Source organism: Pan troglodytes, chromosome 19 (assembly GCF_028858775.2).
Source record: "Pan troglodytes isolate AG18354 chromosome 19, NHGRI_mPanTro3-v2.0_pri, whole genome shotgun sequence".
Classification (NCBI taxonomy): domain Eukaryota; kingdom Metazoa; phylum Chordata; class Mammalia; order Primates; family Hominidae; genus Pan; species Pan troglodytes.
The window spans coordinates 91,495,001-91,518,437 of NC_072417.2; the positions used below are offsets into that span (position 1 = coordinate 91,495,001).

At 55.9% G+C, this 23,437-nt stretch overlaps 1 protein-coding gene across 1 annotated transcript in view; it reads right to left on the bottom strand.

Annotated features, from left to right (window-relative positions):
- The window catches only part of DNAH17 (dynein axonemal heavy chain 17), a 150,898-nt gene that overhangs the window by 58,864 nt on the left and 68,597 nt on the right, over positions 1-23,437 (bottom strand). Inside the window, exons 28-48 of the mRNA XM_016933024.4 lie at positions 22,810-23,157; positions 22,631-22,722; positions 22,073-22,199; positions 20,641-20,793; positions 18,272-18,397; positions 17,977-18,084; positions 17,131-17,262; positions 16,573-16,733; positions 15,694-15,850; positions 14,396-14,500; positions 11,273-11,430; positions 10,354-10,492; positions 9,988-10,215; positions 9,432-9,569; positions 8,025-8,157; positions 6,835-6,962; positions 6,090-6,238; positions 1,618-1,900; positions 1,354-1,527; positions 944-1,151; positions 262-427 (exon numbers count right to left, since the gene is read on the bottom strand). Of these exons, the coding sequence (XP_016788513.3) occupies positions 262-427; positions 944-1,151; positions 1,354-1,527; positions 1,618-1,900; positions 6,090-6,238; positions 6,835-6,962; positions 8,025-8,157; positions 9,432-9,569; positions 9,988-10,215; positions 10,354-10,492; positions 11,273-11,430; positions 14,396-14,500; positions 15,694-15,850; positions 16,573-16,733; positions 17,131-17,262; positions 17,977-18,084; positions 18,272-18,397; positions 20,641-20,793; positions 22,073-22,199; positions 22,631-22,722; positions 22,810-23,157 (3,413 nt within the window). The remainder of the gene's footprint in view (positions 1-261; positions 428-943; positions 1,152-1,353; positions 1,528-1,617; positions 1,901-6,089; positions 6,239-6,834; positions 6,963-8,024; positions 8,158-9,431; positions 9,570-9,987; positions 10,216-10,353; positions 10,493-11,272; positions 11,431-14,395; positions 14,501-15,693; positions 15,851-16,572; positions 16,734-17,130; positions 17,263-17,976; positions 18,085-18,271; positions 18,398-20,640; positions 20,794-22,072; positions 22,200-22,630; positions 22,723-22,809; positions 23,158-23,437) is intronic.

The following is a 23,437-nucleotide window of genomic DNA, read 5'->3' on the forward strand; positions in this document are numbered from 1 at the left end:
TGTGAAACGGGCGATGGACGAAACTGATACAACCTCTCCTCTGCCCTGGCCCTACCTCAATGCCTTGTGGCCCACAAGCTTGGGGGCCCAGCTACGACCCGTGTCTCCCTACCCACGTTGCAGCACCCACCCTGCCGCCCCCACCGCCCCACACCAGTCCCGCCCTACTGCCCTGGGGCTCCGCCTCTTCCTGCGCCCCTCCCTGGCCCCACCCTCACCGCCCCGTGGCCACGCCTTCCCCCCGGCCCCGCCCCGTCTAACCAGTGCCGGTGGTCCATGTGCTGCCGGATGAGGGTGTGCGGGGCCACCGTCCCATACTTGTCCACCTCGGGCATGTTCATGTCGTCGATGAAGTACACGAGCTTCTTAGTGCCTGGTGGCCCGTAGTTCCTCCCCGATTTCTTCTCCAGCGGCTTCTCCAGCACCCCTAGAGAGGGCAGAGGGTCAGCTGCCCGCCTGCGCCTCCTGAGCCAGAGCCTGTTAGGTAGGGAGGGGCGCTACCTGCTTCCCCGGAGGACAGAAGGTGGGACCTGGCTGGGATCCAGGTTTACCAAATGTACCTGTCCCGGGAGTGGCCCTTGAGGGGGCACCGGGTACAGCCCCAGGAATAAACAGAGCGATCAGAGGCGAGGGTGGCAGGAACCTTGCTCTCCATCACCTTTGGGTCGCCTTAGATTGGCTGAGACACTCCCGGGGGGCCTGCTGCCTCGACTGGCCAGCAAAACCCCGTCACCATGCCCACAAGGGAGCACCAGAAAGAGGAGTCCCGGCTGCTCCTCCTCTGTCTCCGACTCAGGAAGGAAAGGCCAGCGGGTGGGGCGTGGGAAGTGAGGAGGTGCAAAGTGGCTAGCGAGTGCCTGGGCCTGCAGTGAGAGGGGACAGGAGGGAACGGGGGCTGGCGGGGGGCAGCCGGGTAGGCGGGGCGTGGCCGGACCAGCCTCACCCTGCAGCATGGCTGAGGTCGTGTAGAAGTTGAAGGGCACGGCCTGCACCAGGTAGTTGTCGGTGTTCAGGCTTTCCAGCTTGTCCCCCATCAGCACTGACTTGCCCGTCCCCGCGTTCCCCACCAGCATCACCGGCCAGGACTTCTCCATGAGCAGGTCCATGAAGTAGCGGATGCGGATGGTTTCCGTGGTGTGGACCAAAGAGGCCTGGGGCAGGGGAGGGAAGGGGAGGGAGCTGTGATTCTCAGACACTTCTGCCTCTCGTGGGTGTGCAGGCCATGTTTTACCGAACAGGTCCTAATGTTGAAAATCGGGTGTGTTTGGACATTCCATGCAGGCGTGTGGGGGGTACTGCACCGATTCCTGCCTCTAAATCACCAGTCGGTGGCCCTGCTTTGGGGACAGTTACCTGCAGTGGGACATCGGGATCCAGCTCAAAGGAGGGCACTTTATCTGTCCAGGGCAGGAACTTTTTCGTGTCAGGATCAATGTAGTAGTCGAAAATCGTTCCCTGCGAGGGGAACTTGATGGTCTTGAATTCGTTGATCCACCATTTACTGAACTCCACTCGATAATCCACAAGCTGTTGAGACACAGAAGTGAAAATCAGGGCCCAGCTAAGCGGGATGCCGAGAGACCCTGTGTGGGTGGCCGGCCCCCCCAGGTGCATCACCTGGTCCTGGAACATGGCGCCACCAAAGGCCCAGAAGCAGGCGAACACGAAGTACAGCTCGTACAGCTCCCTGGGGGAGTCGGGGGGCACGGTCTTCTCCGTGAGCAGGCACTCCAGCAGGTACAGGATCGTTTGGATCACCGTGATCTCCGGCACTGGCGTGATCTTCTTGAACCCAAAGCGCAACTTGTCCAGGCACGTGGGCAGGTACTTGTCAAAGAGGATCATCAGGTTGGCCTTCTCCGACTGCACCTTGCGCCTCTCAATCCAGCTGCTCACCACCCTGGGGGTGACAGGAGGCGCCGATGACACAGCCGCTACTCTGGGTCTGCCAGTGTCCCTGCCTTGGTAAACGCCCCTCCCCACCTCCACCCAATTCTGCTGGGGCTGCCCTCAGGGTCACCATGCCTGCATGGCAATGGGTCCAAACGAGGGTGCCAGAGGGGCCAGTTGCAGGCCCTGAAAGGGTCGGAGGAGGATGCCAGGATCGTGAGGGCTGTGCCCTCTCTGGGGTTGCTAGCTATGGGGGTGCTGTAGGTCTAGAACAGCTGGAAGCCATTCTTGCTACCACACGGGAAGCACATACCAAAAGCTGGTGGATGGGGCAGAACAGAAAAGGAGAAAGATCTCATGATGTCATCTGGGGGGCAGGAAGGTGGGGACAGTGAGGGAGTAGAAAGGAGAGACAAGGATAGGAGCAGGGACATTTCATTACATCATCTGGACTCCTGAATCCAGCCATGCCTGAAGCACCCCTTGGTGCTTTTTTTTTTTTTAAGCTTCAGTTAGTTTGAGTTGAATTTGCCATGTTCAGTGTAAGAGTACAAATCAATACAACCAGCAATCCTTGAAGAGCCGTGTTTGTTGGCCACAGACATCTCTGGGTGGCTCGTGTGGAGGTGGCCCACCACGGCGGTGAGGGGTGTGGACTCTGGGGCCTGACTGCCCAGGCTTGAGTCAGCTCTACCATGGCCAGCTGCTGCTTTAGGCAGGTTACTGCACATGCCTGAGTCCCTGGTTTCTCATCTGTAAACAGGGGTGATGTTTCCATGACCCTCATTTCCAAGGACTACATGGGCTGATATTTTTAAAGCTCAGAGAAGGGGGCCTGGTCCAGGGTAAATGTTGCCAAATCAGCATCTGCTGAAAGCATCATTAGTGCCTGGCCCCCTCGAGTGCCAGTGAGCTTAGCACGTGCATCATTTCCAGGATGCCCAGGGCCTAAGCAGGAAGCTCCTGTTAACACACACAGCCAGCCTGCCCTGCGCTGACCGGCAGACATGCCTCTTTAGACAGAGACTCACTTTTTTTTCTTCTTCTTCTTCTGAGATGGAGTCTTGCTCTGTAGTGCAGGGGTGCGATCTCGGCTCACTGCAACTTCTGCCCCCTGGGTTCAAGCGATTCTCCTGTTTTGGCCTTCCAAGTAGCTGGGATTACAGGCGTGCACCATCACACCTGGCTAATTTTCATATTTTTAGTAGAGACAGGGTTTTGCCACGTTGGCCAGGCTGGTCTTGAACTCCTGACCTTAGATGATCTGCCCGCCTCAGCTTCCCAAAGTGCTGGGATTACAGACATGAGGCACCGTGCTTGGCCAGACACTCACTCTTCTGTGAGTGTGCTCCGGGGGAGCTCCGCTTCTTCCTGAACGTCTATCACGAGAGAGAATTAAGAGCTGAACGTCTTTGCCGCGTAGCACCGTGTATTATCCAGCGTAATAGAGTAAACCTTTGTATGTCCCTAAGCGAATCAGGGTGTCTCCATGCCTGTCGCAACTAAGAACTGAATTCCAAGTCCAGTTGGTCTTCAGTAGGGGAGACTGATTTGCAAATCTATGCAGAGTCTGCTGCTTTCTGCCTTCTACTTTGAAGATGTTTGTGTCAAATTTGTGATGCTGCCTTGGTAGGAGTCACTGAGTGCGGGTCGATGTGTGTGCTGGCTCTGATATGCGTAGCACAGGCCCCAGGAGAGACACATGCTTGTGAGACAGGCCGACTTTCTCACCTCTGGTCCATACGGCTTCTTGCCCTGTCCCCAAGGCCGTCCTGGGTGCATCCGGCATCCCTGCCCCTGGCAGTTGCCAATAGGAGGGCTGCTCCTGCTGTCTGGGGACCCTGTGTCTGCTTCTCGCTCATTTCCATTCTCTCCTCTGCCAATACTCAGGTCTCCTCCTCCTGCTTCCTCCAGGTCACTCCTTGGAGGTGTCCAGTTCCTGCCTTGGCCCATGCTGGCTTCGTTTCTGGCTCCCTCTTCTCTGCTCCCATAGGGTGTCCCCCTGAGGACTCCACAATCCTGTCTTTTTCCTGTCCCCGTGTCTCAGCAGCTCCTACCCAGGCTTCATTTCAGTTCCCCGGACATTGTCTTTGCCTACCCTGAAAACTCCCACACATGGTATAGTGGGTAGGATGGTGGTCCTACAAAAGAATGTCCACCCAGAATCCAGAATGTGCCCTGATTTGGAGAAAGGGCATTAGCAGATGTCATCAAGGATCTTGAGACAAGATCATCCTGGATTTAGGGTGGACCCTGAATCCAATGACTGTGTCCTTATAAGCAAATGGGAAATTTGGACACAGACATACAGAGAAGACCACGTGGAGACAGAGGCGGAGATGGGAGGGGTGTGTCCATAAGCTGAGGGATGCCAAGGACTGCCAGGAGCCCCCAGGAGCTGGGAGAGAGGCCTGGGACAGGTTTTCCCTCAGAGCCTCAGAGGGAACCAGCACTCCTAACTCCTTGACTTCTGGCCTCCAGCACTGGGAGAGGATAAATGTCTGTTGTTTGAAGCTGCCCCATTAGTGGTCATTGTTTCAGCAGCTGGAGGGCGCTGTATAAGCAGGCAAGTGTTGCTGGAGAAGCTGGCACAGAGGCACCCAGGCTCAGCAGCTCCTGGCCCTGTCCCCATAGGGAACATTCCACTTGGTATCCCTCTCAAACCCTGGCCACGCTGTGCTGCCTGCCTCCCAGCAGAGGGTCTCACTTCCCATGCAGAGAGCAAAGAAGTGCACCAGCATGAACTCCGGAAACTTAATTTTCTCTGCCTACAGACTTGCATGCACCTGAAAACAGCCATGCCTGCATCCCATGGCCAAACATCATTCTTGTCTCGACAAATACTACAAAGCTTCATTCCTCTTGTTCCAGCCCTACCCTCCGGCACTCCAAGGCAGGACTCGCCTCACTTCTAGCGCCTCCTGCTGCCTCCTCCATACCTCATTGCCATCTGGCTCTGCCCTCAACACGCCCTGAAGCTGTTCTCCCTGAGCGATGGAGGTGTGCCTAGCTCCCAAATGCAATGGGAACTCTTCTGTCCTTGGCTTGACTCTGGGTGCCATCCTACTGAGGTGAGTGCTCCCTCCTGAAGCTTTCGTCGCTGGGTGTCTGGGATGGCGCGTCCTGGGTTCCCTTCTGCCTTTGGTTTGTTCCTCCTTTGAATCCCTCACATATTCTTCTTCCTCCCCAACAGCGCTGGTTTTTCTCAGAAAACCAGCTTCTTTCATCACTCTCTACATCTTTCCTGGAGAGCCCAGCTCCCCAGCATGGAACATCCTGGGGTTGGACACACATGGCAGGTGTGCAAAGTACTGGGTGGGCGGGAGGGTGAATGGATGGGTGAGTGGGTGGGTGGGTGGGCGGATGGATGGATGGATGAACTGTGACCTCCAGCCAAGATGCTCCTCTGGAGCCTCTTGCCTCAGGAACGCCTCACTGGGATTTCTGCCTAAGTCCACGCAGGACATTTGCACAAAGCTGTCATTTCTATGTCCCCAGGAAATCCCTTACTCTGTCAATCACCAGCCACGTGGCCAAGCCCGAAAATATGCCTCTGGAATCAATATCAAGTCTTCCATTTCTCCAGATTTCAGATATTTCTTAAACCCATCCCCTTCCTCTCTGATCCCTAGAGGCCCCCATCTTGCTGGCATGACCAGCTGCTTTTCCTCGTCACGTTGGAAAGGGACGCTTGCACCTTGGCCCAGCATCAGCGCCTTCCCGTCAGGAGCAGCCTCCTCCTTTATGCTCTGGCCAGGAGAACCCGACCACTGCCTATCCGGGAATGTCCCACTCCCCACCATGCCCTGTGAACGCGGGTTCTTGTCTGGTGTGCTTCTCTGTTTTCGTCCCTGAGAGGCAGCCTGACCCTTCGGATGGCAGCCCAAACTTCCATCACCTGGGAAGACTCCCCGCCTCCACAGAGGCCAAGACCTCCCTTCCCACACCAGCCCTTGTTCCCTGGCACTTTGTGCAAACATCCGCTTGCTCAGCCGCCCTGCCTCGTGTCACTGTGAATTTACACCATTTATTCCCAGGTCTGTCTCTCACCCCTTCACTGCTGCGACCCTGGTGCCTGGTGAGGGCCCGATACACAGTTTGTGACATGAATGATGAATGAATATGCAACTGTGAAACAGGCCAACAACTTCGTCTTTCCCTGCCGAGGTTTGGAACAGGAAAGCCAAAGCCCCACTCACGGGTTCCATCCCAGGTCGGCTGGGTTGATGTAGAGGATGCCGGCTCTGGAGACGGTGGCTGGGGTGGCCGTCCTCAGGTGGCTGATTTCGAACACCAGCCTCATGGTGCGGTTCAGGGGGATCCGCTCGTTGCTGGCCAGGGTGAGGACCTAGGAGGGGGACAGCAGCCCGTGGGGTCCTGCGGCGACTCCTGCCATCCCGATGGTGTTCTGGGGCGGGGGTTACTCGGAGCAAACCTCCGAGCGAGGAGGAGGGGCCCAGGCCAGCCCTGCCACCCCTGGCCCGCAGCCCTAGTCCCTTGGCCCAGGGCTTCTCTGCCTTCCCTGAATCCAGCAGCCTCTAGACACCCACACCGTGGAGGGCTGCAGCATGGAGTCAGGGCTGCTTTCTCAAACCATCACCCCTCCCCATCCTGGAAAGTATTGTGTTCCTTCCTGCATCCAACTGAGGAGCATTTTTAGAAAATGGCTTCTAGACAATTCTACATAACCATTTCTGCTTCCCAGGCCTTTACCCTGAACCCATCCTGCTAAAACGTAAGGTGAGGCGCATGCAAAACCACAACGCATGTGACAAAGTTTCACGACAAGGTGCCCCTCACTCATAGCTTCCTGTGGAGTTCCAGACACGCCGCCTGCACCAAGCCTGGCGTGCAGGGCCTGAGTGCCCCGTAGGCGCCTCCCTGTGAGCCCCCGTCATCCCTGCCTTGGGTGGCCTTGGGGCTTAGAGTCCAGGGCCCGCGAACCTTGTTGTCATCCATGACTGTGTTGAGAGACTCGATCCACATGGGGTCTATGTCTCCATCAAGGATGATCCACTTGGGGCCGTCATGGGTGATGTTGGCCAGGTCTCGCATGATGGTGGAGAACAGGCCTGGGGGAGGCGCGTGGTATAACCCCGGGCCCTTCACTCCGGCCCCATTCCAGTCCCCACCAGTCCTGACCCTGGCCTCTCTCTCTGGGAGGGAGCCTGTCCCCTACTTCAGAGGAACAGCAGAGGCCCTCGGGTATGAGGTGCCCAGGCTCCCTGCCCTCTGTTCTCTGTGGCCTCCCTCCTACGTGCCCTCTCCATGCCTGAGGCCCTGCCTGTCCTCCTCCGACCCTGCACCCTCCCTGTCAGCCCCTCTTTGTGGCCCTGGCTGGCTCAGTTTTTCCAGGCTCAACATCCCACGGGGTGCAGCACCTGTGCACCCAGCCCTGTCCATCTGTCCACTCACACGCTCAGCAGAAGTCTGTGGAGCACGCTTCATGCGTCAGGCATGGAATGGAGCAAGGTGGGGGCTGGGGGTACAGAGCTTGACTTCTAGTAGGGGAAGTGAGCTGTACATGCAGAAGCCAGCAAAGGGGGACAGGGAAAGCGGGTCAGGGGTAGGGCCACTTCTGATGGGTAGGGTGCGGGGGACAGGCTAGGCACAGCCCTCCCCTAGGCTCCTGGTCAGGACCACCCTGCTCCCGCTGACTCCTCCTCAGCTCTCGCAGCTCCTTTCTGCAGCCCACTCTCCAACGTCCGGAGTTCCTTTCATAAAGTGCAAACCCAGTGACGCCACCTCCTGGGGGAAGCTTCTCCCCAGAGCCCACCGACTGAGGCCAGGGCTCCCCGGGCAGCCTCCAGCCTGCATGTCTGGGCTCCCATGCACTCCTCACGGGTCACACCCGTCCTTGCTCTGCCCTCTCCCCTTGGCCTGCTCAGGGCAGGCCTGCAGTCCTCACCGTCCCAGCTCCTGTGGCTCCCATTCCTTACCCCCCAGCCCGGGTGCTACGTGCCCACTGCTCCCCATAAACTTTGTTACCATGGTGCCACCATTGCAGGCCACGTGCCTGTGCGCCCCACCCTAGCCTGGGGAGGCTGGCCTTCCACGTGGGAATGGCTGAGCACACGCTCACTGCACTGGACCAGGAGTGCCCCTGCAGCCTATCTCGGGACCACCCTCGTTACCATCTTTCCATTCCCTGGTCGCTGGGTTGATGATGCCAAAGAGCTCGTCGCAGGTGACGGCCTTGGGGTCCAGGTCCACGGCGACCGGCTTCCTCTTCAGGTTCTGATAGGTCTTGTTGAGGGATTTGAGGACCTGGCGAAGGTGGGGGTCACTCACGTGTGACTCCATGTTCCTGGCACATCCTGCCCCACTAGCCTCAGGACCATGGGTGGGCCTGGATTTTTTTTTTTTTTTTTTTTTGAGATGGAGTTTCACTCTTGTCGCCGAGGCTGGAGTGCAGTGGTGTGATCTCAGCTCACTGCAACCTCTGCCTCAGGGTTCAAGTGATTCTCTTGCCTCAGCTTCCCAAGTAGCTGGGATTACAGGCGCCCATGACCACACCCGGCTAATTTTTGTATTTTTAGTAGAGACAGGGTTTCACCATGTTGGTCAGGCTGGTCTCGAACTCCTGATCTCAGGTGATCAGCCCGCCTTGGCCTCCCAAAGTGTTGGGATTACAGGAGTGAGCCGCTGCGCCCGGCCCTGGATGCCTTTTATGAACCACCAGGCTGAACCCTTCTCTGGATCACGTTTGCTCTGGAGACACATGGGTGAGTTTACATCCCCAACCATGGCTGAGGCGAAGGTGGCCTGGGTGATGGGAAGCTAACTGTTCACTGTGCGTGTCTGCAGCCCGCAGAGAGCTGCTTGCCCTAGACTGTGCGAGGTTCTGAAAACATTCACATTCCTTTCTTCCTCATGGTACAAGTAATACGCACTCACTGAGAAACCATCTAGGAAAACTCCCCACAATCCTCCATTCAGGGAAAAGGAGCTTTAAAGACACGGTTGAGGACATTTCCCGTATGTGTATGTCCGAATTCCTTTTTAGGAAACTGGGTCCATGCAGCCTCTGCCTTTTAAAACATCACTTGTGGTGAGCTTCCCCGTGTGACTGGCGTTGGGAGTGATCTCAAACAATAGCAGAAGGGTCCAGCCTGTGGGCCTCTGGCTGGACACTTGGCTGGCATGGAATTTTCCACATCACAGACATCAGTCACATCGGCCACCACCCTCCGCATGTCACCACTCCCTAGGCCATGGCAGGCGACAGGAGGGCGATGGGTCGGGCCGGCCACAGGGACAGGGAGACAAGTGACTGACGTCAAGGAGAGAAGAGCAGGAAGACAAGGAGGAACAGGGAGGGAAGCCTCACCCAGGGATCAGGGATCAGGGGCTGTGGCAGCTCCTCCCCTCCTCCTCGGCCCCCAGCTTCCTCCCTGACCCATGACTCAGGCCAGAGGGCTCCCGGGATGTACTGGGTTGGGGTCTCCGGGGTGGTGGGGAGTGATGGAGGGCCGACCCTTCGCCCCAGCCCTCCCCCACCATGCCGGATCCCTGCAGGGTCCCTGGAGCGGGTGACACACCTGAGATTTGCCGCTGCCTGCGTTCCCAACGACGAACACGGAGTGGCGGACCTGCAGCAGCTCCTCCAGCTGCACCACCTTCAGCACGAAGCTGTCCTCCGCCTGCAGCTTGAGCTCCACGATGCTCTGCTTGATGATCTGGGGAGACACGGATGAGGCCGGGTGAGGAACTGAAGCAGCTTTTCTTTCTTCTCGCTGGGAGGCTGGGGGGCTTCCTGCCCCGTGGGGGAGATGATAAAGGCGCCCTTGCCCTCCGACGCACGTGCGTTTGCAAGTTCTGCTGTCAATGCCGAGAGTTGACATAGCTCCACCGCAACCTTGTGCAGGGGGTCGGTTTGCCCGAAGCCCCCCAGCCTCAGCTGAGAGAGTGACCTCCCCCAGCACTGACAGGGTGGGGCTGGCCAGGGCCACGGCGGCAGCTGTGGCTCAGAGATCTCCTTGTAGCATCGGGAAAAGTGCGTGTGTGACACGGGTCTCCACCCGTCCAACATCAGTGGGAAGGAAGCCCCAGCCAGGCAGGCTTCTCCGGACAGACCCGAGGCCCAGGAGTCCCGACCTTTTCAAAATTCAGGTCTCGTTTCCGAGGCACGTCCAGAGCCGGGAAGAGGTCCCCGATCAGTCCCATGAATACGGGCAGGTCGTCTGTCACAATCTTGGGGATGTTGAAGTCTCTCAGCGCCCGCATGAGCACCTGGTCCTCTGCCCGGCTGGGGTCACCCCTCTTCAGGGAGCCGGCCACCACCAGCACAGACTTGATAGCTCTCAGGCCCCAGTCGTAATGATCCTGCAGGCAGTGGGCACAGGTGGGCAGACGTGAGCTCACCTTCCTGCGGCCAGCAGGCAGGTCTGGAAGCCAACCCTGGCTGCTGCCCGCATCTCAACCTCCCACCCGCACCCGCCGTGAGCTCCAGGACACACACACCTGCTTCGAGAGCAGCTCCTTGCACAAGGTGTACAGGGTGATGAACTTCCTGGCCAGAAGGCGGGCTTCCAGAAAGCCCTCGGCCACCAGCATGATCTCACATATCAGTTCGAAGTCGGGGACGACCATGGCACAGGGCCTGGGGAAGTCAGCGGTGCCTGTGGGCTTCTGCCCACTCCCTCCCCCACCTACACCCCTGCCTGTCCCTCTTCACCTAGGAGAGCACACCTCGACTGCCAGGTAGACCACAGCAGAGTGTTGAACCTTCGGTCCTGGAGCCGGGCTCCCAGCCCGCCTGCTCCCTACTTCCCTCCTCCTCCCACATCATCCGCTGGCTGCACCTTCAGGCCCCCTGAGAGCCACCCCAACCCCCCAACCCTGCTTTCCATCACTGTGTCCCAGGTGCGGTCCTCCCACCCAGGGGAAGACAGAGCGCTTTCTAAGGAGGCCCTCGCCTGCCTCATCCTGGGAGTGGTTTTTTTTTTTTTTTTTTTTTTTTTTGAGACAGTTTTGCTTTTGTTGCCCAGGCTGGAGTGCAATAGTGCCATCCCGGCTCACTGCAACCTCCGCCTCCCAGGTTCAAGCGATTCTCCTGCCTCAGCCTCCCGAGTAGCTGTGATTACAGGCATGCACCACCACACCGAGCTAATTTTTGTATTTTTAGCAGGGACGGGGTTTCACCATCTTGACCGGGCTGGTCTTGAACTCCTGACCTCAGGTGATCCACCCTCCTCGGCCGTCCAAAGTGCTGACATTACAGGAGTGAGTTACTGTGCCCGGCCATCTTGGGAGCTTTTGATGACTTCTTCCCTCCCCAGCTTGCCCTCTGTCCCTCCCCTCTGCCCACTCCTTGGCACTGGGACGCTGCTGTGGCCGGCCTGGCTCACTGCAGCCACTCACTTTCACCTGGGCCACGTACCTGAATAAGGCTTTTAGGTTCTCAGGCAGCTCCGCGCGTCCGGCGTACCCAGGGTTCATGGTGATAAAGATACCGACGGTGGGAATGAGGCCTATGATCTCTCCCAGGAAATTGAATGTTTTTTTCTTGGCCCGAATTGCATCCTGGACACATTTTACCTGCACGGTTGGTGACACAGACATGTTAGCATGGAAATGGCCAGCTTCCACACGCCAGAGAGGCCTTCACATATATTAAAGCATGAGGCTGCGAATTTGCACCTGCAAATTCAAACCTCCTAGTTTCTTTTTTAAATTAAGCCTTTTATTTTTGAGAAATTTGTAGATTTGCATGCCATGTAGGAAATAATACAGAGGGCCAGGCACAGTGGCTCACACCTGTAATCCCAGCACTTTGGGAGGCTGAGGCTGGAGAATGATTTGAGCCCAGCCTAGGCAACATAGCAAGACCCTGTCTCAACAAAAAATACAAAAGACAGTGATTGGGGGGAAGAAAAAAAATACAAAGGCAATTCTGCGTACTCTCTGCCCCATGTACCCTGATGGGAACATCTTGCCTAATGACAGTACCAGTCACAGCGGGGGTGGTGGTGGGGGGGAGGGTGGGCGTGACACTGAGGCCAGCATTGCTGTCACCATGGGGTGATAACCCTCTTATAGCCACACCCACTTCCCTCTTGCCCCCTTCCCTCCCTTTGACCCCTGGCAACCGTGTCCTTTTTTTCTGTGATTTAGTCATTTCATGGATGTTATATAAGTGGAATTGTATCATACACAATCTTCCCAGATGGACTTTTTTTTTTTTTTTTTTTAAGACGGAGTGGCACTCTGTTGCCCAGGCTGGAGTGCAGTGGCGTGGTCTCGGCTCACTGCAAGCTCTGCCTCCTAGGTTCACGCCATTCTCCTGCCTCAGCCTCCCGAGTAGCTGGGACTACAGGCGCCTGCCACCACGCCCGGCTAATTTTTTGTATTTTTTAGTAGAGACAGGGTTTCACCATGCTAGCCTTGATGGTCTCGATCTCCTGACCTCGTGATCTGCCTGCCTCGGCCTCCCAAAGTACTGGGATTACAGGCGTGAGCCACCGCGCCCGGCCCCCAGATGGACTTTTATCACTCAGCAAAATTCTCTGGAGATGTACCCAGGCTGTTGCAGGAAACAGTAAGTATTTCAACACCTTGTCCCTGCTGAGTGGGGTTCCACTCCCAGCCCTTTTCTGTCCTGTTACTACTCTGGCAATGACCTGTCAGAGGACTGGTTAGCGGCCACCTCCGTATCAGACAGTCTTGAAGGCCAACTGTCAGCTACGAGGTTAAACCTAGAGCATCAGGGGCCGTTGCCTGCTTGAGGTGTCCTCTGGAAACCTGCAGAAGACAGCTGTGTCTCTCCAAGTCGCCACTTGAGGGGGCCCAATACTCGTGGTAAAGCTGCTCTCAGCACCTGCCTTTCCCTGTCTTCCCCAGGACAGCCAAGTCCTGGTGCCCTGGTGATCCCAGACACCCCCATGCCCAGTCTGCTGAGCATGCAGCTCGTCCCCTGGCAGGACTGGGGCCCTTCGGAACAGCACCGCTTCCGCCTAGGCCAAGCCTCTCCTGTGGTCTCCATTGGAGCCCGTGAACATTCAGTGCCCAGAGTAGGGGCTATATAAATATTCTGGGGTTTGTTCATGGACGTCGGAGGTGCTCAGCAGCTCTGCTCCTGTGCTGGGGGCAAGGGAGAGGGTCCCCACGGCAACAGCCAGCACTGCCCATGGTTTGGGGTCCCCATTCTCTTGGTCATGGGGCCTCCAGCCCTGGGGCTGGGGAATGACTGAGGCAGAGGGAGCATAAGGAGAAGAGGAAGCAGCCACCCCAGGCACCTCTAATCCTGCTGGCACAGCTGTGTCACCAACACCGCTTTACAGATTCGAAAGTGGAGGCACAGGGAGTCCACATCACTGCCAAGCCGAGAGTCAGGGGTTAAGTTGGTGTATAAAGCAGGCTCTCAGCCGGGCACGATGGCTCACGCCTGTAATCCCAGCAGTTTGGGAGGCCGAGGTGGGTGGATCACCTGAGGTCAGGAGTTCAAGACCAGCCTGACCAACATGGAGAAACCCCATCTCTACTAAAAATACAAAATTAGCCGGGCGTGGTGGTGCACGCCTGCAATCCCAGCTACTCGGGAGGCTGAGGCAGGAGAATTGCTTGAACCCGGGAGGCGGAGGTTCAGTGAACCGAGAATGCGCCGTTGCACTCCAGCCTGGGCAACAAGAGTAAAACTCCATCTCAAAAAACATAAATAAATAAATAAATAAATAAATAAATAAATAAATAAAGCAGGCTCTCCACCCAGGTTGTGGGGCTTGAGCAGCCCAGGAGGCATTTGCACATCCACACCCCACATGCTCCTGGTCTATCCTGGGGTGGGAGGACCTTGACACCGTCAACGCCCTGACTTGCGTTTCCTTTTGGAAGAGCACAATTGTCCCAGGCCGCTAGGTCGGCCTCCACTTACCTTAGAGAGCCCAGTGCTTCTCAACCCCCAGCATGAGTCAGGATCACCTGAGGCATTTGTTCAAAATGCAGAAATGCTCCTCCTAACAAGTGGGGCCCACGCTGGAGATTTTAACAAGCATCAGTGGGGGCGGGGCGCTGGCCCAGGCCGCTCCCCAATCCGAAGTCCCTGCACCCAGGTCGCCCCAGCCACTCCGCTGCACGCTCTGTGCCCCGGCATGGTTGTTCCCAAAACACACGGGCACATTTCCTCCCTCCTCCTCTTCTTCCCTCTCCCCCTCCTTTCTTTCTTTCCTGCCATTCCCTTTCAGCACCTCCTATGCCCAGCTCCGCTGATACCAGTAACAAAGCACTTTGTCTTTCTTTCCTAAGCAAAATTAATTATTCTCCCACCTGTATTTTGTTACACGTATGCTACCGTACATGTAACCTGTAATCTGATTCTGTTTTCAATGTGTTTGCCTAACCAGGCTGCGGGACCCTGGAGGGCAAGAGCTCAATGGCACCACACCACCCTTCGGTGCTTGGAACGTTGCAGAGAGGCAAGGAGGGTCTATCTGGCGTGTGAGGTCACAGGAAAGCTGACAAGCCAGTTACCCGACGTGACCCCGAGGCCGCAGGCAGGGGACTTTACCTGCACGGCAATCACAGACAAGACTTCCACTGAGATGCGATTAAACTCGTCAAAGCAGCCCCAGGCTCCCGTCTGGGCCAGGCCCTTGTAGATATTTCCACAGGACTGGAAAGGGCGAGATGGAGAAAGGAAGAGCTGGGAGGGTGGCAGGGAGGGCGGGCACTGCAGGGGCCTCCCCCTGCCTCTTCAGCTGTGTTTTCTCTTCCCAAAGCTTGCTCAGGCCCCGGCGCATTGGAGCCTTCTGCAGGCCAGCAGGCAGGTCAGCTTACTGCCCAGGGTAACACCGTGTGGGGCTGGGTACAAGGAAGAGCCCATCCTTTCACCCTTGACTCCCAGACCCCAGGATGGAGACTTCCTGGAGTCCCTAACGAGGGGGATCAGAGAGGCACATTTAAGTTCTAAACCTTGCATGTTTTCTCAGCCCTTTTCTTTCTTGCGTGGAGAGGAGAGGGAGTCCTCTAAGGCGGGATGGGGGCACGTCTAGCAGGCCGGAGGCTTTCCCTCAAGACATCTGTGTCTCTCTAGGCCCCACCTGGGCAATCAGAAGGACTCGTCCCATCTACACCTGGGATTCCAGGTGGATGTTAAGTCCCTTCTAGGGAGATCCGACTTCAGATTTCACTTTTCTAAAATCCAGGAGGCGGATGTGGACTGCGTGGCCCTGACAGTGAACATGGGCTGCTGGTCCCATCCTCAGCCTCAGGAGGGGGCCCCCAGATTGTGGGGCTCAGATCCAAGCTGGGGAGGGGAGACCCTCTGCAGGCCTAGGGTCCAAAACTCAGGGTTCCACCCCCCTTGCCTTCCTGTCTTGCAAGAGGCTGCTGCAGCCTGGAGCTCCGAGGTATCCCCTTCCCCTCCCTGGCCTCCTGTGAGCCGACGATGTCCTGTGCAGGCTCTAATGACTGATGGGACCGGGCCCATCCCCTGCTCCCCTCCCAAACCCACCTGGACACTGCTTGTACCCCACCCCATGCTGAACCATGAGGGAGGTGCTCACCCCTGTGCGGAGTCCCCAGTTCGGGGCAATCTTAACAACTGAAATTGAGAGAGGGTCACCTCCAGGGCAGGGGCTGGGGCAGGACATTTGGGGCTACGTCTGTCCACCCTGGTAGTCTTTCCAGAGGGACCACCTGAGGGGGATGCTACCAGCAAGTGGGGGCCCTGGCACCTCCTCTCCAGTGCCATTCACAGGTATCCAGAGATCTGGAGTTTACTGTGGGGCCTCGGAGGACAGGGTGCTAGGATCTGCTTCTATAAAAGAAGACTCTGGGTCCCTCCTCCAGACCCCGGCCGCGTACCTTGTAGTCCATCTGCTCGGAGCAGTTGAAGACGTAGACCATGGTGCCCAGGGCTCTGCCCAGGTCCTTGGTCGTCTCAGTCTTGCCGGTCCCAGCGGGGCCGGCGGGGGCTCCACCCATGATGAGATGGAGGGACTGGGTCAGGGTGATATAGCACCTGCAAGTGACCACAGGTAAGCGCGTGTGCCAGTGACCCCATGGCCTCCCTGCTTTTATTTTTTTGAGACAGAGTCTCACTCTGTCACCCAGGCTGGAGTGCAGTGGTACAATCTTGGCTCACTGCAACCTCTGCCTCCTGGGTTCAAATGATTCTCATGCCTCAGCCTCCCAAGTAGCTGGGACTATAGGCGCCCGCCACCATGCCCGGCTAATTTTTGTATTTTCAGTAGAGATGAGGTTTTGCCATGTTGGCCAGGCTGGTCTTGAACTCCTGACCTCAGGTGATCCACCCACCTCGCCCTCCCAAAGTGCTGAGATTATAGGCATGAGCCCCAGGAGACACATGGGAGAGGGCAGAAAACCTTCAGGTGTGAAGGAGGAACCACAACCGTGGAGCAGAGGCAGCCCAGGTGCCTTTCCCACCTGTGGCATTCAGGGAGATGGGCACTGCTACGACAACCAGAGTCTGCTCATGAGGGTCCATAAAACGTGACCCCAACTCAGCAGGCCCACAGAGGGGTGCAGGAACTCTCCCAAGGCCACACAGCCAGTGCTAGAACAAGGACATGGTGGTAGAACTGAATGTGAACACAGGTCCACCTGACGCAAATGCCCAGTCCTTCCAGCCTCCACAGCTGACATCCAAGTCGGACAGTTCCAAGAATCATGGGGAAGGGACCCACCAAGAACACATGTGAGTTACTCAGGGACGGGCCTCACCTGTCAGTGAGTGGGGTGATGACCAGCCGCGGCGTGTTGCCCAGATACTCATAGGAATACTGGATTTGGGCATCGCAGATGTTGGCAAAGCAGTGTCGCTTCTCTTCGTCCCAGCGATGCCGGAGCTGGGCCTGCCAGGTGAAGGCCTGAGAACTCTCCACCTGCAGGATGATTCGGAGCTCTTGTTGCCAGGTGGAATACAAGAGCTAGGGCTGGCTAAGGAAGGCCAGCATGCCTCCAAGGCCGGTCCCGGGGTGCCCAGGGAACCCTCCCTGGCCCTCTTTCCCCCTCCAGCACCCACATCCAACTGTATGGCCACCCTCAGTGGAATCTCGCTACAAAATGGCACTTCCAATGGGCGGGCACCGCTCATCTGACTGCTGTGTGTTGCTCACCAGGGGTGAGTCCGGGCAAGGAGGTTAGGAGGCAGCTGCAGCCAGCAACAGAGTCAGTGCCCCAGGAAGAGGAAGTGGCAGGGTCTGAAGTCCCTGAATGCACTGCCCTGAACCCGGTGTCCCCTTGCCCTTCCCCTGGCCCCTGGGACAGGGGCGCTCATGCCTTGGCCACGATCATTTTGGCCACCACGTCCCGTGCGTGCACATCGATGGTGCAGATGGTCATGATCTTCATCCTGTCGCCAGCGTTGAGGTTCCCAAGGAGCAGCGTGATGAGTACGTTCAGCTGGCTAATCTGCGGGAGAGAGTGCCTTCGATGAGACACCACGGGTGCCCACATGCACTGGGGGGTCTTGTGGCTGGGTGCCCACAGCTGCATAGGGAACACCACCATGCTTTTGTTTACAGTAATGAAAAACAAGAGCGCCCTCGGTAGGCCCCAGCCAGGCACTGGTTTCACCAGGGTGCGGCCCTGATGGGACACCTTGCAGTGGCTAGCACTACTACGGACGTAGTAGAAGGAAATTCAAGGCCACGAGAGAGGGTGGATGAGAATCAAAAACAGCTGACTTTAACGCCATCCAGAGTCTGTATATTTTTACATATAAATCAATTATACACACACAGAGTGGCAGGTTGCATAAGGGCCCTGCAGTGTCATGCTTGGGTTGTGGAATTACAGGTAAATTCTCCTTTTCAAGATGATCTTTTGTTTCCATATTTCTAACCAAGGACATTTTTTTTAAGACTCTCAGTAGCATTTGCCAATTTTCAGGCGAGAAATCAAAGTACATATTTCTGAAGGTGTCTGTTACTCGTGGGGAGAGGTGCCTGGGGCTCTGGTGCGTGGCTATTTGGCCTGTGGAAACGATGGTTTTGCGGGGCTCAGCCTCCGAGAAGAAGCCGCTCCAGGTACTCGCCCGGCAGGTTTCAGAAGGATACACGGGCCCATGCACCTGCTTTTTAAACAAGTTTTAAAAACGTAACTAACTACACACTAGTAACACACCTGCTTTTTGTTATAATCTTTGATAGCGTTTTCATAGCCTTCCTCCAGCCTGGCAAATGCCAGGCCCACCTCGGTCGTCCACCAGATCTGGGTGCAAGTCAGGGCCACCTGAAAGTACATACACCCCATTGCCCACGCAGTGAGCGATCGCTGGCGCCCGCTAACGCAGACGTTCCTGCTGAAAGCTTAGACGGTTTTCCAGGGGACCACAGTTAACAGGGGAGCCCATGAACGCAAAGAAACTCGCCCCTTATCTCAGCCACGAGGCACCGCCGAGTCCCCACCCGCCTCAGACCTGGGCTGGGTAGTCCAGGATCCACTGCTCCCTCGGCTTCTCTTCGTAGGTCACCACGGCCTCTGGGATTTCGTGCCGGAGGGTAGAGCACATTCGGTCCAGCACTCGATTCAGCCACACTTCCACCTGGGGACGGGAGCCACGGTGACCAATACAGCCAGGTGTGCCTGCCTCTAGTTCCAATAATTTTGTTTGTATTTGTTGTAAAGAAAAACATTTGTCATCATCCTCATCCCAGGGGCAGACAGGTCAAGGATTTTACAGAGCAGTAACAGTGACACACCTTTTTTTTTTTTTTTTTTTTAAGACGGAGTCTGCTCTGTCACCCAGGCTGGAGTGCAGTGGCATGATCTCGGCTCATTGCAAGCTCCACCTCCCTGGTTCACGCCGTTCTCCTGCCTCAGCCTCCCGAGTAGCTGGGACTACAGGTGCCCGCCACCACTCCCGGCATTTTTTTTTTTTTTTGTATTTTTAGTAGAGGTGGGGTTTCACCATGTTAGCCAGGATGGTCTCGATCTCCTGACCTCATGATCCGCCCGCCTCGGCCTCCTAAAGTGCTGGGATTACAGGCATGAGCCACCACGCTCGGCCACACATTTTCTTCTTAAATTGAGATAGGATCTCGCTCTGCTGCCCCGGCTGCTGTGCAGTAACTGCAGTCCTGGCTCACTGCAGCCTCCACCTGTGGGCTCAAGCGATGCTTCCACCTCAGCCTCTCAAGCAACTGGGACTACAGGTGTGCACCACCACACCCGGCTAATCAAAGACTCACTTAAAAAATGTGGCTGGGGTCCAGGCACAGTGGCTCACGTCTGTAATCCCAGCACTTTGGGAGGCTGAGGCGGGTGGATCACCTGAGGTCAGGAGTTCAAAACCAGCCTGGCCAACATGGTGAAAACCCATCTCTACTAAAAATACAAAAATTAGCCGGGCATGGTGGCAGGCACCTGTAATCCTAGGTACTCTGGAGGCTTAGACAGGAGAATCACTTGAACCCGAGAAGTGGAGGTTGCAGTGAGCCAAGATCGTGCCATTGCACTCCAGCCTGGGCGACAAGAGTGAGACTCCATCTCAAAAACAAACAAACAAAAAACAAATGAACAAAAAAAAACCATACTCACAAAAGTAACTGCTACTGGGAGAAAAAAACCCTCAAGTGGACATGACGGTAGATTTTTTTTTTTGGAGATGAAGTCTCACTCTCTTAACCAGACTGGAGTGTAGTGGCGTGATCTCGGCTCACTGCAACCTCTGTCTCCCAAGTTCAAGTGACTCTCATGCCTCAACCTCCCGAGTAGCTGGGACTACAGGTGTCTGCCACCACACCTGGTTAATTTTTGTATTTTTAGTAGAGACCAGTTTCGCCATGTTGGCCAGGCTGGTCTTGAACTCCCGACCTCAGATGATCCGCCCACCTCGACCTCCCAAAGTGCTGGGATTATTGGCATGAGCTACCGCGCCCGGCCAGATTTTTCCTTTTAACTGTAAACACAGTGCAGGCAGGCCTCGCTGTGGTCTGCAGTTCTGTTTGTAAGGGGTAAGCCCAGGAAGCGAATCTAGACAGATGCTGTCACCACCCCACCCACCCCATCCACGCAGAGCAGGCCACGTGTGTGCTGTGTTCAACTCTTTGAATCTCAGGTTTTCTCGAGACTTTTTTTTTTCTTCCTACAACTGATTTACCTCTGCATTGTATTTTCCTCAGGCTGATGTTAAAATGGTTTCTATTGCTTGATCAATAGTTGGGTAATGAGACAGGGGAGTGGGCAGCCCGGAAGTTTTCTGACGGCAGAAGGAGCCCGCCCTGAGCTGGGGGACACGCTTGCTGGGGAAGGAAGAGGCTGTGGAGACCACTCTGAGTGGTGGGCTGTGCAGCCGATTATTTCAGACGGGTGATGGGAATTGGCAGTTCAGAGATGTGCAACCCCTTTTAAAGCAGTCCCTTTGGCAAAAGCCATGGAAAGGATTCAATGATATTAACAAGGCTTTTTTTTTTTTTTGAGACGGAGTCTCACTCTGTCACCCAAGCTGGAGTGCAGTGGCGTGATCTTGGCTCACGGCAACCTCTGCCTCCCGGGTTCAAGCGATTCTCCTGCCTCAGCCTCCCGAACAGGGCTTTTCTCCCGTCCTTTCCCCTCCCCTTTCTCCCTAAGGATACACTCGTGCTATATGGGTAAGGCTGTGCTAGAAATTCCATAAAGAGGTCCATCCCTTAAGTGTTTTCTAGAGAGGGAGAGGAGAGGAGCAGGGGCGGGCTGGCAGCTGCACAGGGTGCTGGTTCTCCGGACATCGCCATCTGAGGGCGTGTGGCCCACACGCATGCTGCACCCTTGTCCTGGGTTCCCTGCGTGGTGTGCGCACACACTCACCTGCCCCGAGAGGTCGCATTCCTGATCAAAAACCATGTACTCGTCCTCCTTGCTGTACATTCCCAGGCCCACCTTGAGAGGTGTGTCATTGGCATCGAGCCGGAACTTCAGTTTACACAGGCTATCGAAGAGTTTGGACAGGTGGCGGCTCACCTGGGAGGAGGGGAAAAGCGGGAATTGTGCAACGGGAGATTTGAAAGGCATGTGCGTGGCTTGGGCTTTCCGTGGGTGGTTTTAGGCATCGTTCTTTTTGGAATGTACTCCCCATCTTTGATTAACGTTGACTAAACATGACTAAGTCAACAAAAGGAACCAGTGAAGACTGCTCTGAGTCAGGACACAGAAACCAGGTCAGGAACCGCAGCCCTTCTAAGCCAAACATCCATTCTGGAAGATTTCTTTTTGGTGGGGCATGGTGGCTCACACCTGTCATCCCAGCACTTTGGGAGGCTGAGGCAGGTGGATCACCCGAGGTCAGGAGTTCGAGACCAGCCTGACCAACATGGAGAAACTCCATCTCTACTAAAAATACAAAATTAGCCAGACGTGGTGGTGCACGCCTGTAATCCCAGCTACTTGGGAGGCTGAGGCAGGAGAATCACTTGAACCCAGGAGGCGGAGGTTGTGGTGAGCCGAGATCGCGCCATTGCACTCCAGCCTGGGCAACAAGAATGAAACTCCATCTCAAAATAAAAAAAATTAATAAATAAGATTTCTTCTTTTTGAGAAGGTTCTGTCCCAGATCCCAAGCCACACACTCAGTCTATTCTTGCATATCCCTTCTTCTTGTGTATCCTCTAACCTTACAGTCAAAATAAAATGCAAGCGCTTTCCCTTCACCTAGTTAAATTTTTTTTTTTTTTTTTTTTTTTTGAGACAGAGTCTCACTCTGTCGCCCAGGCTGGAGTGCAGTGGTGCGATCTTGGCTCACTGCAACTCTCTGCCTCTCGGATTCAAGCAATTATCATGCCGCAGCCTCCTGAGTAGCTGGGATTACAGGTGTGAGCCACTGTGCCTGACCTCTTTTCTCTTTTAGAATAGCCCCAAGGAGGCATCTGTTCCTTGCTCTTGGGACCCTGAGATTTAACCAGCTGACCAGAGGAAGACCCACTGAGAGGTGTGTCTTTCGGAAACAGTGTCTTACTAGGCCTCTGGCATACGACCCATTTTCTAGAAGGGGAAAATGAGGCAGAGAGGCAAATTAACTTCTCAAAAGCCAGGCCAAGTGCAGAGCAGGATGTGAGGTGAGTCCCGCCACGTTTCTGCCATGGCTGGGGACCCCAGGGCAGCTTCTGGTGCAGAGGGCCTCCTGGAGATGATGGGGCACGTCCAGGGACACTTACCCCACCCTAGGGCGGTTGAGGTAGAGGTGCCTGCCTGGGGTCTGGCATGATGTTGGCTTAAACACCGGAATGCAAGGGGCCCCGCCTACCTCCACGGGGTCATTGCCATTGGAGAGAATGTCCAGGAGGTCAGCCGAGGAGACAAAATAGAACCGGGGGAAAGCCAGTCTTTTCGTCTCTAAATACTCTGCCAAAGCCTTTTCACAGATGGCCAAGCTGGGAGGAAGGAAGGAAGTAGAGGAGGCCGGTGACCCTACTCTGTAGGGATGTCTGCCGCCCACCCTATCGGCGCAGGAACCTGATCATCCTGGAGATGCCTGGACTGCTGTTCACAGGCCTGGTTGAATTCAGAACCTCCTACCGGAGGCTCTCGTTTCTTTGCCATCCCCTGACCTTGTGGGCACTCCTGGGCAGGAGGGAGCATCATTTATTCTCCGGGTCATTGCTTCCTTCAAGGCCAAGGCATTGCGTGGCGGGATGAGGCCGGGGAGTGTGTGCTCCCCAGGGAAAGGCAATAGATTAACCCAGGACCCATGGTTTTGCCCTGTCCTGGCCAGCGGGCTGCACAAGACTTAAGTTCCGTCAGACTTAAGACTTAGGGAATCTGCACCACTGACTCCCCTGGTCTGGACAGGTGTGAGCCGCACCTCTTCTTCAGGGCCTCCAGTTTATCATAGAGGCCGGGTTTGCTGGTGGCTTCCACCACGTTGGGTGTTTTCACTGCATCTTCCATCAAGGCCTGGGAAGAGAAGGGGATCGCCAAGGCATTAGGGATCACCACACATAGTCATTTCTGAAGTGGTGGGAGCCACCAGGCTGTACTCACCTTGAATTCCTGGTCGATGTCGTCAAAGCGCTGGGAGTCCCCCGGGAGCTGGGCGCGGATGTCTTCGGAGCCGATGAAGATGCTCTCCAGGTGGCTCCAGGTTCGCTGGACCTCAAACCAGATGGAGATGACGGAGTCCGCCATGGACAGCTTCTGCTGCCAGCTCGTCACCTCCTTCAGGAAGTGCGCCAGGTACTTGGACATCATCAGGTTCTGCAGCTGCACCTGGTTGTCCTCCAGCGTCTCCACCAGCACCTCGCTGGACTTGAGCATCATGGTGCCCGTCCGCGGGTGCGGCTCGTGCTGGAATTCCATCATGCTCCAGGTACTGTCCAGGGCTTTCAGCACCTTTTGGGGGAACAGAAAAATAAGGTCACTGAGCATTTGGCATGCAAAGCTCAGGCAGGACCCAGAGTTTCCAGGACATAGACTGAAGCTCCATGATCAGAAAGCAAAAAGGCTCAAACCAACGTATTCACAGGAGCCAAAGGCAGATCCAACCCGAACCTTCATCCCCCAATGATGGATGTATGTGATCTCTGTCCATATAATGGAACATAAGCCACTAAAGGAATGAAGTACAGACACCTGCCACAACGTGGATAAACCTGAAGACCTTAGGCTGAGT